This window comes from Indicator indicator, chromosome 3 (assembly GCF_027791375.1).
Source record: "Indicator indicator isolate 239-I01 chromosome 3, UM_Iind_1.1, whole genome shotgun sequence".
NCBI lineage: Eukaryota > Metazoa > Chordata > Aves > Piciformes > Indicatoridae > Indicator > Indicator indicator.
Window position 1 is genome coordinate 11,573,168 of NC_072012.1, and position 18,220 is coordinate 11,591,387.

General features: G+C 42.5%; 1 protein-coding gene across 1 annotated transcript in view; it reads right to left on the reverse strand.

Annotated features, from left to right (window-relative positions):
• Window positions 1-18,220, reverse strand: part of LRGUK (leucine rich repeats and guanylate kinase domain containing) — a 66,644-nt gene that overhangs the window by 31,693 nt on the left and 16,731 nt on the right. The window contains exons 8-11 of the mRNA XM_054399768.1: window positions 15,793-15,873; window positions 13,323-13,409; window positions 9,947-10,053; window positions 3,025-3,144 (exon numbers count right to left, since the gene is read on the reverse strand). Coding sequence (XP_054255743.1) covers window positions 3,025-3,144; window positions 9,947-10,053; window positions 13,323-13,409; window positions 15,793-15,873 — 395 coding nt within the window. The remainder of the gene's footprint in view (window positions 1-3,024; window positions 3,145-9,946; window positions 10,054-13,322; window positions 13,410-15,792; window positions 15,874-18,220) is intronic.

Below are 18,220 nucleotides of genomic sequence, written 5' to 3' on the forward strand. Positions count from 1 at the left end.
CAAGGCAGGAAAAAGTAATTGCCTGCCACCACAGAAGGAGACTAGGATAAACCTCAGATAAGTAAGTCTACTACCAGGATGAAACACTAAAAAGTAACCCCAGATAAAACCAAAACCCCATCTGAATCAATGCATGGAGCAATTTTAGACTAAAGTATGTAGCAGCTCATGTTCTGTCTTAGGAAATTACAGTTTGCTACTTGTTTCTGCTTTGGTTTTCATTTTAATTTGTACATTGTAGGACAACAGGAACAAAAGCAGGGCTTTGTCACTGATTCACACAGAAAACAACTTAACTCTTTTACTCCTGCTGCATGGTCCTGGCCAAAAATATCCCACCTATTAGTATGCCACCTACCAGGCCATTCCTGTTCATTTATTCATGGTGGCTGAGTTATAAACCATTAAGAAGTTTAGTTTATATTGCAGAGCTGGAGAGATCTTAACTATCATGGTATTAGAAGGTGCTACTTTATTTTATCAGCAAGCTACAGCAATTACACAGGGACTCTAAAATTTCACTTGATTTTCTTTAAGATACTCTGAATGCATCCAGCTCTAAAGGTCACTCCTGAGCACTAGCCAGAGGGTTTGAGGGTCCGATCACACTTTATTTTTCAAAAGACTTTTAAACATTACAACCTTTTTTTAATTGCAAGGCCATGTTTACATTCCAACTGCCAGGGTATCTTGCATGAAATACATTTTTAATGAGTGGAATGTTTGAAATTTAAAAGTGTAAGCTATAAAACTGCTTAAATCTCTACTGAATAATTAAAATACAACTTTGCTTTATGGTTGCAATTTTCTGCTCTGTTAAGATTCAGTCTCCCCTTTTTTTTTTCTCTCTTGTGTATAAAACTTTTATGAAATAAAATACACAGCATAAAAACAATGCTTTTAAAAAACACACAGTGCTTGGAAAAATTCAGTTGGCATTCGGTTAGCTTGCAATTTCCAACCTAGCCTTTCAAAACATAGTTGCTACTTTCAAGAATGGCAAAAAGCCATTTTTTCAGTCACAGAATCTTCACAGATATTTTCTTAAAATGTCCTTCCAAGTTGTCAGATTAATGATATCATGCAGCAAGTGGCCACAGTCTGAGTACAGAACAGACAAATACATAGAGGCACCTTCATCATGGTGTATTATGTTAGAGAAGGTGGCTACAACCAAGCATCTCACTGACATGCCAAGCATCGGACTGTGATGCGAAGTACACTGAGGAATCATTCTCATATGTGCATGGTCCCTTTTTGGACAGGCTGGAGGCCAATGGAGTGAGGCTCAACAAAGCCAAGCACCTGGTGGGTCCTACACTTGGGTCACAATGATCCCACGAAGGTCCCAGGCTTGAGGAAGAGTGGCTGGAAACGGCTGGTGGAAAAGGACCTGGGGACGTTGACAGCTGGCTGAACATGGGTCAGTGTGTGCCCAGGTGGCCACGGTGGCCCCCAGCATCCTGGTTTGGAACAGTAATAGTGTGGCCAGCAGTCATAGGGCAAGGATCATCTCCTGTGCTTGGCACTGGTTGAACGCACACCTGAAATCCTGGGTTCAGTTTACTGGGTTCAGTAAATCCTGGCTTCAGTTTAGAAGCATATTGGGGTGCGGAAGGATGTCCAGAGGAGGACAACAAAGCTGGTGATGTGTCAAGAGCACAAGTCTTGTGAAGAGTGGCTAAGAGACCTGGGATTGTTTACTCTGGAGAAAAGGAGGCTGAGGGGAGACCTTCTCACCCTCTACAGCTTCCCTAAAGGAGGCTGTGGTGAGGTGGGTGTTGGCCTCTTCTCCAAGGTAACAAGGGATAGAACAAGAGAAAATGGCCTCAAGTGGCACCAGGGGACATTTGGTTTGGACATGAACACAAATTTCTTTCCCAAAAGGATTGTCAAGCCCTGGAACAGGCTGACCAGGGCAGTGGTGGAGTCCCCACTCCCTGGAGGGATTGAAATGCTGTGTAGGTGTGGTGCTGAGGAAGACGGTTCAGTGGTGGACTTGGCAGTGCTGGGCTAACAGTTGAACTCAGTGATTTCAAAGGTCTCTTCTAACATAAACAATTCTATGATTCTTACAACTCACCACTTCAGCACCTAAGAGTGTACAAATACAGAGCCAGGTCCAGTTTTGGCAAACGCTATAAATGCAAAACTATGGTTAAAGATGAATGGATGAATTTGAATAATAAAAAGAATGAGAGAGTGGAGGAGAGACAATACAACAGGAATAGAAACCAGTGCTGAATATAATCTGCAATAGGCCCCATGAAAGATAGGTACTGTAAAGAAGGGAATGGGTGGACAAGAGGAACAGTAGAACCACGTAATCTTAGGCAGCGGATAACGGTGATCTAACTTAGCTGGACTTCCTGTCTGCTGTGCACTGAAAATAGGTAGGTACTCCAGGGAAGTGATCCACAAAGGCTGAACCTCCCTTGGGAAGAGAGTTTCTCTCCACTAAGTACAGAGGGAGCCCAAGGCGGTAAAGATCATAATTCAAGGTCTTTCAGAGAGGGAGAATTAGTCTTGCCAGCAGGTGGTGAAAACTGAAAGGTGCCATTTGCTTTGATAACACTCCTCACAGGATGAGAAACTGGTCCAGCAACTGCTCTTGCTCCCTTTCTGAGCTGCTGGATGTAATCTACAAACACATGCTAATGCATTTATATGCAGGTACACTACAAAAATTAAGAGAATTGCATGCATATATCAACAAATGCTGAGGTTGAGGGACATTAGTGAGCACAGATGGAAGAAATCAATAAAAGCAGCACTGAAGGACACATTTTTGTTTGTTTGTTTGCTGCTGACCTTTAAGAAGAGCATGGTCATTTAAATAGCATTTCTTTTAAGGAAGTATTCAATGACCTCAGGCAATCAAGCAATCAAGATAAAATGTAGAGCAATGAACATTTATTGTCTTTAATTTTTAACTTCTTAAAAGAAAAACAATGCAGAAAACCCAAGCAGCAATTCCAGCCCTGATCACTTGGTATTCTTTTAAACTTAACAGAGTACACTTACCCATATCTGAAGAAATTGTTGAACTGCCTGCAGATCTTATGAGTAAGCTCTCTCTTACCACAGGCTAAGGGGCCAGCTAATACCAGCATAGGGTAGGCTGCATCAAGACGAGGTAAAGTGCTCAAGAAAGGAAAAAAAAAAAAAAAAAAGCCATTAGATCACCTACAAGCAAAGCCTTCAGCAACTTTGTCTAAAGCTTCTGCAGAAACTTTGTCATCATTTCAACTCATCCGAACTGTCTGTCACATAATCCCCCTTGTTCACAGCACAGACAAAACCAGGAGCTGCATGTGCTCAGTTTGGCATGCTCTAAACATAAAAATAGCACAAAAATGCATTAAAGACCCCTAGGTCTCTTTTGCAAAAGGAATTATGTGATGTCTATGATAATCTTTTCTGATTTAAAGCCTTTTCTAAAGGTCCCTCTGCAGTCACAATGTTGCTGGGATTTGTTAAAGAGTTTTCCCAGTCTGTTGCAGAGACGGTAATATTTTAATGAGCGGGATAATAAGATGAGCATGAACCTGGACTCAATCCCACAAACCTTTCTGCACTCCTGCATGTAACCCTGCTGACTTGCCTGGCCTTGCCAGGTGAAGGTGGCAATTTGTAAAAAATAATTCAGTTGAATACAATGAAAATCACTAAGATCCTTAAACTCCATTGAACAAAAATAACACCAAATAAAAGAACCCAAAGTGCCGCAAGCCCACAAAGCCTTCCATTTCCTCCATGCTGAGCAGATGGTTACATCTCATATTTCCACTTCCAGTTGTAAATACTGGAATGAAAAGCATTTCTGCTCTTCTGAGTGTCCAGCAATTTACTTAGACAGCTAAAAATGGAATGCAACTTTGACTCTCCTTTAAAATGTCAGCTAGATCTGAGGATTAAGCCACTTGATACTGTCAGCAATAGCTGAAATAATTTGAAACCCACTAATAAATGGCTTTAACTGAATCCAAATTTTCAAGTGGAATTTTCAGATGAACACACCTATGTGTGTTTAGCTTCCACTGACTATGACTTAAAACAAATGAACGCAAATACCTGCAAACAGAGTCTATTCCTTTTACCTTTACTCTTACAAGTAACTAAGTCTCTAAGGAGTACAGAGAAGGGCAATGAAGCTGGTGAGGAGTTTGAGGAGCACGATTTATAGGGAGAGGCTGAGGGAGCTGAAATTGTTTAGCCTGAAGAATCAGAGACCTTATTGCTCTCTACAGCTACCTGAAAGGAGGTTGCAGTGAGACCAGTATTGGTCTCTTCTCCCAAGTAACTAATGGCAGGGTAAGAGATAATGGCCTCAAGCTGCACCAGGGGAAGTTCAGGTTAGATACTAGGAAGAATTTCTTTACTGAAAGTGCAGTGGGGCATTGTAACAGGCTGTCCAGGGAGGTGGTGGAGCCACCATCCCTGGAGGAGTTAAAACACTAACTAGATGTAGCACCTGGGGACATGGTCTAGTGGTCATGAAGGTGTTAGGCAGAAGAGTGGACTTGATGATCTTAGAGGTTTTTTCCAATATTAATGATCCTATGATAACCAACACAAGCATGGGAGTGAAAAGATTTCCAAGTAATTACTTTACCTCTCTTTCAGGTTCAGCAAACCAGTTCTATTATCTACCAGTCTCTATGGATATAATGGGGCTTGATGCTTCAGGAGCACTGAGATAATAATGCAATTCAGTCTCCCAATTCTCCCGTGGAACACTATCCTCACAGAAGGCATAACAGCTACACCTAATAAATTAAGGGATTGGCTGGAGTCTTACATATGTGCTGTTACTAAACTGTGAAATGAACCCAGACCCTGGCTCAGATTGTCATCCACTAGACTACCTTAAAGCAAGACAGTAGCAGAACCCTTTAAAGATGTTTTTTACTTACTGAGTTGGCTGGTGGCCTTTACAAAACATTAGACAACATTAGTACAAGATGTTTATCAGCAAAATGCTTTAAAAACACTGAAGGCAATAAAAAACACATTTTAAAATCCTTATTTCAGTCTGTTAGCTTGTGGCATTTTGCTCAGTTCCAGAAATATAGAATCATAGAAGCTGTTTTGGTTGGAAGAGACCTTTAAGATCATCAGTTCCAACCATTGACCTAACACTGCCCTCACCACTAAACCATATCCACCAGCACCACATCCACATGGCTTTTCTTTCTCCTCTCTTGACCTTCACCCTTGGTGAAGGGTCTGAAGAACAGGTCTTATGAGGAATTAAAGGGTGTTTAGTCCAATCCCCTTGCACTAAGTAGGGACATCTTGAACTAGATCAGGTTACTCAGAGCACCATCAAGTCTGACCCTGAATGCCTCCAAGGATGGGGCCTCCACTACCTCCCTAAGAAACGTGTTCTATTGTGCAGTGGCTGAGGGACCTGGGGTTGTTCATCCTGGAGAAAAGGAGGCTGAGGGGAGACCTCATTGCTCTCTACAACTCCCTGAAAGAAGGTTGGAGCCAGGTGTGGATAGATCTGTTCTTCCAAGTAAGAAGTAATAGGACATGAGAAAATGGTCTCAAGTTGCACCAAGGGAGGTTTAGGTTGGATATTAGAAGAAAATTCTTCACTGAAAGGGTTCTCAAAGATTGCAACAGGCTACCCAGGGAGGCACTTGAATCCCCATCCATGAAGGTGTTTAAAAGACATAGAGATGTTGTGCTGAGGAACACATTTTAGCACCAATCTTGGCAGAGTTAGATAACTGCTGGACCCAATGATCTTAAAGGTCTTTTCTAATCAAAATATTCTGTGATTCTATGATTATTGGAGTTGTTCAGATTGTCTTTCCCTTTTCTGATCTCTGTGGTATGGAAAAGACCAGCTTAAGACCATAAGATCTCACAAGGTGACAGCTGTGGGTACTAGAAGTGCATGAACTATTTAAAAAATGATGGGAATTCCAGGAAACATGCTGAGTGACTAGAGAGTCAAAATTTAGTAAGACATAGCAGAAAGGTTCTTATTCTTGCTCAAGGTCATGTACTTTGTAGATAATGATGTCAAGGCAGGCCTGTGAAGACAGAGCCCTTATCTTCAGCACAGCTTTAACATGTTCTTCTCCCTGCACAGAACCTGCTACATGCTTGCAAACTGCAGAATTCCTCTGTAATCTTGTCTTTCACAAGGAAGTGTTCTACCAAGCAATGTTACAATATATCCTGACTTGACATGATTTATAGTTGGAATTCAAATTCTCTTGATGAACTGCTATTGCTCAAATTCCTCACATCCTCCAACTTCTTGGCTTTATTATTGACCACCTGGAATTATGAATCTACTTTTGGGCTCCCCAGTTCAAGAGAGACAGAGATGTGCTGGAGAGAGTCCAACAGAGAGCTACAAAGATGATTATGGGTCTTGAACATCTCTCCTATGAAGACAGACTGAGAGAACTGGGGCTGTTTAGTCTTGAGAAGAGAAGGCTGAGGGGGGATCTTACCAATGTCTAATATCTGAGGGGTGAGCATCAAGAGGAAAGTGATAGTCTCTTTGTAGTGGTGCCCAATAGTAGGTCAAGGAACAAGTGTAAGCCGGAACACAGGAGGTTCTACCTCAACACGAGGAGAAACTTCCTTACTGTAAGGGTGATGGAACACTGGAACAGGCTGCTCAGAGAGATTGTGGAGTCCCCTTCTCTGCAGACCTTCAAAACCCACCTGGATGCACTCCCGTGCAGCCTGCCCTAGGTGATCCTGCTTTGGCAGGAGGGTTGGACTTGATGATCTCTAGCAATCCAGTCCCTAAACCCTAACGTTCCATGAGTAGAACACAGAATTATAAAGTTTGGAAAAGACCTCCAAGATCATCAAGTCCATGAAGGACATTTCCATAATACTAAGTAATAATAAAAATAATACTAAAGGATGCTCATTTAACGTGCTTCTTTCAACTTTCTTAGTCTTGAGTGAGCAAAGTAACACACTGCTGTGCAAGATTAATGGATTTCAAGGCCAGGAGAGACTACTGTGATCATCTAAGTCAGATTCCCCTCATCACACCAGCTACAGGATTTCATCAGGTTAGTTCTTGTTTCAAGCCTCATACCTGGGGCTCCATCAGAGCATGTTTTAATTAAAAACATTCCAGTTGTGGAGAATTCTTGGTACTCCTGGTAAATTGTTCCAATAGTTAATTACTTCCATTGTTAAAAATAATCATGCTCTATTTCTTTGCTGAATTAATTTATCCTCACCAGCCAGATACCAAATCTCATCATGTACTTGCCCAACAGACTGAAGAGTCCCTCCATTATTAGATTTCTGCTCCCCAGGCAGCAGATATAACCATGATCAAACTACCTTTGGAAATGTCACTTGCATTTCTAGTAGGGGAAAAAATACCCATAACATAGAATCATAGAATCTTTGGGTTGGAAAAGACCTTTAAGATCACTGAGTCCAGCCATTACCTAACTCTACCACACCTGCTGCTAATCCATGTCCCTCAGCACTAGATTGCAACCTCAACTAGGTGTACATGCATTAGTAGGGGGATTGGACTTGATGAGCTCCAGAAGTCCTTCCAACCACTAACATTCTATGATTCCATCTGTGTCTTTTAAACACCTCCAGGGATGAGGATTCAGCCACCTTTCTGGGAAGCTTGTTCCAGTGTTCGAGAATCTTTTCAGTGAAGGAGTTTCTTCTAATATCCAACCTAAACCTCCCCTAGTGCAACTTCAGGCTGTTTCCTCTTGTTCTGTCGCTTGTTACTAGGGAGGAGATGCTGACCACCACCTCTCAAATCTTTCAGGTAGTTGTAAAGTGAGAAGTCTTCCCTCAGCCTCCTTTTCTCCAGGCTGAACAACCCCGGTTCTCTCAGCCACTCCTCAACAAGACCTGCTCTCCACACCCTTCACCAACTTTGTTGTCCTTCTCTGGATGTGCTCCAACACCTCAGTGTTCATAAAATGGTTTGAGTTGGAAGAGACCTTCAAGATCATCCAGTTCCAACCCCTGCTGCCACGGGCAGGGACTCCTCCCACTAGAGCAGGTTGCTCAAAGCCTCATCCAGCCTGGTCTTAAACACTTACAGGGATGATTGTTTCTTGTTCAGTGGTGTGTTACCATGCAATTAAAGATCACAAGACACCCAGTGAGAGGGAAGGGCATAAAAAAATTAATGCTGATGTTTTCTGACTGCAGAGTGTACAATACTGTAACATTTGCTTTGTTTTCAGGTTTTATTTTTTGTAGAATCCCAGCATGGTGGGGGTTGGAAGGGTCCTCTGGGGATCAACTAGTCTAACCCCCTGCTATAGCAGGGTGACCCAGAGCAGGTTCCACAGGAACACATTAATAGAGATATTACTAAAATGAATTTAATTATAATCTCATCTAAAAAGATAGATGCAAATGAACTAGACCAATCTGGTTCCAAGAAACATTTCAGAGCGTAGAAGACTGTAACACATCATCATTAGGAAGATTTCATTAACGACTCTGTTGTGAGCTTTCCAGCTGAGCACAGGCAAACATTCAAAGCATCATTAACAATTTTGGTCAGTGCCATAGCTGCTGGTCTGCATGCTGATCAGTTTGTGTGTACAATACCAATGACAGAAGACAGAATTGTTTCTTTCCAGCAATGACAATGCACAAACACAACCCAGGAAACAAATATTTAAATACAGTCTATGTCTGCATTGGAAGAAATCCATGCCTTTAGGTAAAAACTATCATGCTTTTTAAGTTTAAGAAATCTCCAACCCTGAAAAATAGTAAATAAATCTTTGGCTTTTTTTTTTTTTTTTTCTCCACAGGTTGTTAAGAATTCTCAGAGCTGTCATCAGTGCTGGGATAGCTCCTGTCTTTCACTGTCAGGCCCAGAAAACAGAAGACTCAAAATAAAGATATTCTGAAAATATAAATTTCTGACTTCCTAAATCATGGATCTTAAATCAGGTTATAAATTACGATGTTGTGTTGCACTATGGATGATTTAAGTTGGACATTAGGAAAAATTTGTTCCTTAAAAGGGTTGTCAAGGCCTGGACCAGGCTGCCCAGGGAAGTGGTGGAGTCCTCATCCCTGAAGGGATTGCAAAGGAATGGTGCTGAGGCACATGGTTTAGTGGTGACCTGGAACTGTTGGGTTGGACTCAATGATCTTAGAGGTCTTTTCCAGCCAAAATGATTCTACGGTTCCACATCCAAAATAGTGCTAAAGCAAGGTATGGGGTACAAAAGTTGATCCTAGTGCTCATTGTAGGAAACACAATAATAAATATCTTCTATCAGAGTATGCCAAAGCACTTTCCAAGTGTTCATCAAGCAAATATCATGACGCATCTGCAGAGCAGCAAAGTGTAGCCCTTTCCACTTTCTAGATGAGAAATAAAACTGAAAGCAGTCACCTGGCATGGCAATAGCAGCATCACCTCCTCCCAAAAAGCCCAAGTAGCTGGACTTTCCTAAGCAAAAGCTTGAAAATTTCACCTAATGAATATAAAACATGCCCCAAAGCCACAGAACACAGTCATTTTGTTCACAGTGGGACAGCAATAGTGTGAAGTGGAATAAGCAGAATAGGAAGAAGATGTGTTTTACAGCTCTCTCCTGCCTCTAGAGATTTCTAAATTGCCTTTGGGTATTGATAGGAAATTTGCATCTTTCGTTTGTAGTGCATATGGCCATCTGTTGCAACAGATTGTTTAAAAGAAACGGAGCTGTGGACAATCTGTCTCAGACTTTAGAGGTGAATGACTAACTTCATTTCATAATCAATTTCAACCAAATAAGATTTGCCTAATTCCCAGCCAGCCAACAGAATACTACAGAACTTCTCCTCTTGGCTAGATTAATATAGAGGTGGGAGAGGGGCAGAAAAATGTCCTTCTAAATATAACAACAGATTCTGCTTTCCTTGAGTGCCACCCTCAGGAGGAGATGTGAAGTGGAGGTAAACTTACCTGTCCAAGATTCTCTGGGGCTGCAGCATGTTGTACATAACTTGAGTCATATGATCTCTGGCAGCCACAACTTCTGGAGGAGGATCATATTTATTCACAGCAGCAACCTGTTTCCCACAGTTTAGGGTTAAAAGAAAGCAGAGGCGTGATGTAATTGTTTCCAGCTGCAATATGCCTTGCAGATCACTGTGAATAATGCTGGCTTTGTATTTATGAGGGTCAGTCTTTGTGTTTGGCTGGTCTGTTAGCACTCTGCTACATAAATCTTTCCAGATTTAAGCACAATTGGGTAGATGGATGGAAGGCAGCCAGACATAGCTCACCATCTTTAATATATCCAACCTTTTACTGGAAAGAAAACAGGACGCCACATAAGATGCAAAGTAATTCTGCTTAGGTTTTAATTATCCATTAATTTGCATCCTCTCAGTGGTGGGGGAAGATGCCAAACTACAATCCTTAGGGATTGAACCCATTCGTTTATTCATCAGAAGAGAAACAGAATGGGCATTAACAAAGTCAGCAAAGTGCAATTTTCTCCTGACAAGGCATTTCTGTCTTTCCTGGGAGGAGGAGCACTCAAAACTCCAAGGATTCCCTCCATCCATTCTCTTGAAAGCTCTATTGAGGGTACTGACCACTAATGAGATGTCTATTTTTTTGGTCTTATTAATGCTACCCACTCAGAAAGAGATTAAGAACTGATGCGTTATTCCATGCACACCATCAAATTTCCAGTAGCCAACACTGCTGCAAAATACTGCTGCAATCAGCCATGCCTGTATTAGTTAGGAGTATGGTGCAAAACCAGGGGATCTTTAGAGCAAAATCATCAGTACTTGGGATGCAGTGTCCACATTACTTTGGGAGAAGTGAGAGAAGAGCCCTCATTTCATGGTGTCCCTGCTTCCTGCAGGTTGATTGGACTAAATGACTTTTAAAAGTCCTTTCCAACACAAATCATTCTATGCTTTCACTCCAGGTCTAGTTGAAGTCCTTTGGTCTGAGTTGGTGGCTAGGAGCACGCTTAGTTGCATCCTGGTGCACATCTTCTGGTTAAGGTTAGTCCAAAAGAAGCCTAGTTCATACACAGCAAGAATATTCCACAAAGAAATTCAAACAACGTAAGTTCCAGTTCAAGAGAGACAGGAAACTACTGGAGAGAGACCAGTGGAGGCTACAAAGACGCTGAGGGCCTGCAGCATCTCTGTGAGGAGGAAAGGCTGAGACACCTGCAGAAGAGCAGCCTGAGAGGGGATCTTCTCAATGCTCAGCATGAGCTAAAGGGTGGTGGGCAAGACAATGAAGCCAGACTTTTTTTTCAGTGTTGCCCCATGACAGGACAAAAAGCAAGGGGCATAAACTGGAACATAAGAAAGAACTTCTTTCCTGTGAGGGTGGTGGAGCCCTGCAGCAGGCTGCTGAGAGAGGCTGTGGACTCTCCTTCTCTGGAGATACTCCAAACTTGCCTGGACATTGTGATCTTGGGCAACCTGTTGTGGGTGACCCTGCTTTAGCAGGAGGATTGGAACAGATGATCTCCAGTGCTGCCTTTCAACCCCCACCATGCTGGGATTCTATGAAGTTGGGCAGCTGGGACTTTTCAAAACCACATTTCTGATCTAAATGACACCATTTCTGTATATCCATTTTGTGTGTTAGTGAGACAGAGGAGCTAGTGCCTCCAAATTCAATTTGACAAGAGAGTTTATAAGGCTAAAGTAGATGTCCTAAAACAACCTGGAGAGAGTATTTTCTGAAGTAACATTAACCTTGCAAAAGTTAAGTGCTCGTCTACACCAGTCATCCAGGCTAACTTTTACCATCCACAGAGAAGTAAAAATTAATTTTGTTCAAAACTTATTTTCTTTTTATGTTCAACATTTTATTGGATGGAAAATAGATTTCCACAACAGACTGAAAGTAAGATCAATATCTCAGATAGGTGTGGTAAAGGACACTCTGGTGTCATCCTCTCTTTGTGTTCGTGATAGAAAGAACCTGCCATTAAAAAAGAGTCCCAGTACTTATGTGGCTAAAGTTAGGGGTAATGTCCTGCAAGGATCATTTTTGAAGGACAATGCCCTGAAATCTAACCCAAATTGGCAGCTGCTAATCCTAACAGACCTAGCATGGCTTGGACCCTAAAAATACCACACGCAGCAGCCAAATTACAGTAACAGCAGCACAAGAGGGAAATGTTCTGTTACAACAGAAAGTTACTCTCAGCAGTCTGAGCAGGATTTGGGGGGGAAGAAAAATTTACAGTGAAATCTGTGTGGAGTAGAACAGGAAATATAAGCATGACTGTAACTGAATTTCAGAGTTCACTTTGCTCTACACAACACTAAAAAAATCCCAACAATGGTATTTTAGAAGCAGCACAGTTGTTATCTCTTGAGTATTTCATGACTGCAGCTGCCTGCTTAGATTCATTAGCTGAGTAACAAGGGCTGCTAAGTAAATTTCTTCACTGAACAAAGCTTTTAGGTAAGCTTTGCATTTTTACATACTACAGCTGCTCTGGATTTAAACACAAGTCTCTGACTTCTAGCCTGTCTTGGAAGCTGAAGCATGGGAAATTTGTCACAGCCACGTGACTACAAAGCTACATGTGCATGCACAGGGTTTAATACTCTGTACTTAGAAAAAATCCAGAATGGTATGATGGGGAGAACAGGTCTTATGAGGAACAGCTGAGGGAACTGGGGTTGTGTAGCCTGCAGAAAAGAAGACTTTCTGGCTCTCTGCAACTCCCCGAAAAGAGGTTGGAGCCAGCCAGAGCTCTTCTCCTAACAAGCAAGCAACAGAACAAGAGGAAATGGCCTCACATTGTGCCAGGGGAAGTTTAGGTTGGGCATGAGGAACAACTTCTTCCCCTTGAGGGTTGTAAAAACCTGGCACAAGGTGCCGAGGGCAGTGGTGGAGTCTGCATCCCTGCAGTGATTTAAAAGCTGTGTAAATGTGGTGCTGGGCACAATGGTTTAGCACCAGACTTGGTAGAGTTGGATAATGGTTGGACTCAATGATCTCATGTCAAGAAGAAGGTACTAGTCTCTTTTCAGTTGTATACTGTGATAGAACAAGGGGCAAGGGATTCAAACAAGAACACCAGAAGCTTCACTTCAACATGAGGAAAAACCTCTTCAGTGGGAGAGTGATGGAGCACTGGACCAGGCTACCCTGAGATGTAGAGTCTCCTTCTCTAGAGACTTTCAAGACCTATCTGGATGTGTTTCTGTGTGACCTGCCCCAGGTGATCCTGCTCTGGCAGGGGGCTTGGACTCTATGATCTGCGGAGGTCCCTTCCAACCCCTACCATTCTATGACCTTAAGGGTCTTCTCCAACACAAATGATTCTATGATGTCTACATACCTTTTCTTCCACGGAAATCTTCTTGAGATCCAGTTCTGTTAGTCGGAGCAACGTGAAAATCACTGAGAGCCAATAATCTGTTTGCTCCTGAAGGACAAAGTTTCCATTTTGACGTAAAGTACTTAACTTCATCAATCTTATATTTAAATTCAGTCAGTTGAAATTAAATTTGCCTTAATACATTGCTACATAAAAAGCTTTTTACCCTGAAGGATGTCAATACACTGCACAAATAGATTTTTCCATCACAAGTTTAGCTTCTGCAGCTAAAACACCAAGGGTTGTTCAAACATCTACAACTACATTGTTCAAAAGGTTAAAATGGGAACTAAACCATCACCACCACAGCCACCAGAACACCAAGGACTGTTGGGAACTAGAAGCATTATCTAGACTGGGATTATGTAATGAGCTATGGTTCATAGAATATTATCGGGAGTAGTCAGCATGGATTCACAAAGCAGAAGTCATGCTTGACCAGTCAGCCTTCTATGATGACATGACAGGCTGGTGGATGAGGAGAGAGCTATGGATGTTGTCTACCTCAGCTTCAGAAAGGCTTGGACACTGTCTCCCACGACATCCTCACAGTGAAGCTTACGAAGTGTGGGTTAGATGAGTGGACAAGAAGTTCAACAGGGGCACATGTAGGGTCCTGCACATGGGGAGGAATAACCCCTGTACCAGTACAGGTGAGGGGCTGACCTGCTGGAAAGCAGATCTGTAGAGAAGGACCTGGGAGTACTAGTTGACAAGTTCACCATGAGCCAGCAGTTTGCCCTCATGGCTGAGAAGACCAATGATTGGTCTCCTAAGATGAATTCAGAAGAGTGTTACCAGCATGTCAATGGAGGTTCTCCTCCCCCTCTGCCCTACGGAGGCCACATCCAGAGGACTGTGTCCAGTCTGGGCTCCCCAGCTCAAGAGAGACAGGGAACTAATGGAAGGAAGCCAGTGGAAGGCTATAAAGATATTAAGAGAGCTGGAGCATCTCTGTGAGGAATTGAGCCTGGAGAAGAGCAGCCTGAGAGGGGATCTTCTCAATGTTTGGTAATATCTAAAGGGCAGGGGTCAAGAGGATGGTGCCAGACTCTTTTCAGAGGTGTCCTGTGACAGGACAAGGGGCAAGAAGCCCAAACTGTAACACAGGAAGTTCTACCTAAACATGTTGCAAAACCTTCCTAGAAGGGTCCTGCATCTCTGGAGCAGGCTGCCCAGAGAGGTTGTGGAGTCTCCTTCTCCAGAGAGATTCCAAACCCTTCTGGATGTTGTGATCCTGGGGAGCCTGCTGTGGTGCCCCTGCTTTAGCTGGGTGCTTGAATTAGATGAACTCCAGAAATGCCTTCTAACCCCCACTATGCTGGGTTTCTCTGTAATACTTCCTGACTTTAGTAGTACTACATGAACTTTAAAAGTGAATTTGCATTACAGATTCCTCATCATACAGGCTTTTAAGTCTTAAACCATAAAAGAGAGTAATTAAAAGTCAAATGAAAAAGCTGATACTGACAAATTCATCAAGCTTCCTAGTTTTAAAAGCAGTAAGGTCCTGTTAGAGCCACTGAAATTCAGACAGCTGTCTTAAGATGACTATTGCATGTATAAGGTATTAAAACAGTAATTGAAAGGAATATGATCAGACTTTCCTTAGGGGAAGGACATCTAAACAGAAAAAGGCTATCAGACTACAGAGGACTAGGGCTAGTCTATTTCAGGTATTTTTTCATGCTAATTTCATTGTCTGCCACAACAGACCATTCTCAGAAAAGCAAATACAAAACTGGCAGTTACAGGAAGACAAAGTTAAACCCTGAACATTTTACTTCTTTGTGACATTGGAAATCACTGTAAAATTCACACATAATTTAGGAATCCCAGAAGTCAGTATAGAACCATCTTGGATCACTCAGGACAAATGCAGAGGCCAAGCCAGAATTTCTGTCATTGTGCAAACGTCAATGTTGTTGATGAAAGGGATGTTTAATTCATTAATTGAGTAATATTATGAGAGTCACAAATGAGAAATGGGTAAATCTTAAAGAAGATACAGATATCAGAGACATATGTTTATAACAGAGGCATTATTAAATGCCTTTGAGCTTTTCCCAGGGACAGTTGAGTACAGACCTTCCAAGCAAACCAAAAGGGAATCTTTTCCCAAACAAAAATCATGGCAAACTTTGAGTTCACAAATGGAATTAATAAAATTCATGGGTTTACCACAAGGATATTAAACAACATGATTAATATGTAGTTTAGGTTCAGAGAATGTTCCCAGCCAAAAAGTGGGTAACCACACCAAGGAATTCATCACTCATTATTTCTTGTACTCATTTTCTTTCTGAAACGGCCTGGCCACTCTCAGAGATGGGAACTGGGGCTAAATGGATTCTGATGTCATCCACAACAGCAGTTCTAGGTTGGGTGTGGTTTCTTTTTTTTCCTGGCTTCCTCTTTGGTTCTTTCTTACCTGCAGAGGATTTTTTAGAAGATTTAAAACTCCGAGGAGAGGCAGCTCTTCAATGTATTCAAGTTCATGCAGCTCAGCAATCTAATTAGTGACAGAAACAGAGCACAAATCAGCAGGAACAGAATCCATGATAACTAGGGGTAAAAATAAATTTAAAAAAAAGTATTTTAAACCCTGCTCTTAAAATCTGGGCATTAAAAATAAAATCATTATGCTTCAAAATGGGTATACATGTTAACTGCATTCAATAAAGCACTTCTAGTCACAAAAGGCAGACAACTTGGATGCTAGCTGGAGAACAAGTATAATACAGACAGCAATTTCAAACCACCTGCGTTTTACCAGTTCTTTCAAATGTCAAGCCCTAACACATTTAGCTTTTATGTGGCTGATGAGCTTAAGTGAGGCAATTCTGCAGTTGTATTTATGCTTCAGTTGACTAGCAAAAAAAAAAAAATATTTCCAAGAAGAGCTGTTTTTTACTGGAGCTCAAGTTCATCTTTTTGAACCTTACCCTAGAAATAAGGAAGAATTTTTTTTATGCTGAGGGTGGTGAGACATTGGCCCAGGTTGCCCAGTCCCCCATCCCTGGAAGCATTCCAGGTCTGGTTGGATGTGGCTCTGAGCAAGCTGCTCTAGTTGAAGATGTTCCTCCTCACTGTGGGGCGGTTGGACTAGATGACCTTTAAAGGTCCCTTCCAACCCAAACCATGCTGTGATTCTGTGAAGCTACAGCACTTGACTGAAAAGCATCACCGCAGTTGTCCTTGACTGCCTGTATCCAGAAGGTGATGTCTTCCACTTACACTCTATCCACAAATGAATCCTGGGTTGGCTGCACTCAAGTGCATCAGATAAGCAATAGATGTTACATGGGATTAATCAAAGTTTGTGAGCCCAAAACAAAGTCATGCTAGAGGTACTTATGCTAGACCTTGAGAGAGCAGTTGTGAGGCTCTGAATTAAAACAAAATAGGTCAAATGGAACTCATGTCATCTCGTTTCACCATCTGTTAAGTGAGCTCAGGTCAGTCACTTAACCTTACTTTACAATCAGTGGAGAGAGGCAGCTGCAGAGGTCATCTGATTCATGGCAGGCTGGGATGAATTGTCTCTTAAGGATACCTGGTTTTTCCTCCACCGATGACAGACTTCAGATTCTATTCCTAACTTACGTCCTGGTTTGAGCTAGAGCAGAACTATTTCTGGTCAGTGTTTTGACTTCTCAGCTCAGGCTCCTCTCAGGAGCTGCACTTGCTGAAGTTCAGGGCAGGTTTGCACAGTGGCTGCTTCTAGCAATGATAACACTGATGGGGAGAGTCACTGCCAAGGACTGGGCTGCAGAAAGGCTCTTGCTTAGGCTTGCTCCTGTGCAGACCAAGGGCACTGCCACATCTTGTGTCCCATGGTGGGGTGCAGTAAGCCAGAGATGGCACTTGGGGGGAGGAGCAGACAGGACAGGTAACCCTAAACTGTCCAACAAGGGATTCCATGCCATGGATGTCATCTTCAGGATAAAGCTGAGGGATCAACAGGGTCAAGCCTCTTCAGCCTCTGAGGAGAATTCTGTCCATTCTGTCTTCGATCCCAATCGGTGTGTTCCTGACTCCAGTTCCAGAATCCAGCTCCTGAATCTGGTTTCCATCCACTGCTGAGTCCAGACAGGGACTTCCCTAGTGCCTACCCTGACCATTGGTAGTAATGATGATATCATTGCCATCAGGGGTTGGGTTCCATTTTGGTTTTGTACCTATTTTCATCTATTTAAATTTATTGTCAATATTTTCACTAAAGTTGTTGGTTTAGTTTTTTCCCATCAGTCTCTCACCCCTATTCCTCTCCTCTTCCCCTTTGGGAAGGCAGAGGGCTTTCTAGAGAATCTGTCACTCCTCTAGTGGCCAGCCCAGCCCTAACCCTTGATAGGATACCTGATTCTCATTTAGTGCTGAAAGACTGAAACTAGAATCTTCTGATTCTATCCCTAACTTATAAACAGCTTATATCAAGTATCTAAAAACACAAACTTAATCTATAGGTTATGTGTGCTGGTTTGGGGCCAGACACAGATCCTCTCTTGCCCCGAAAGGGACAAAAGAATGAGACTCACACAAACGGATTGGAGAGTGATGGAAAGTTTAAATGGAAAAGCAATTGGTGAAGCTACAGAGAACTACAAAGCATAGTGACAAAGAGTATCCCAAAGCCTACAGAACCCCTCACAGAATTCCCAAAGCTTCCCAATCCTTTCCTTCTTCCCACCTGAGGGTAAACCCAAACCCCCCAGGGCTCTTTCTTCCCCCTCCCGCTGCTAGGCAAATCTCAGGCTGGCCAGGTCTGAGATTGCCCCCCTCCCCTCCATTCTCCTCCTGGCATTAGGCCTAGTCAGGCCTAAGAGGCCTTGAGGATACTCCCCCGGCATTACCCGATA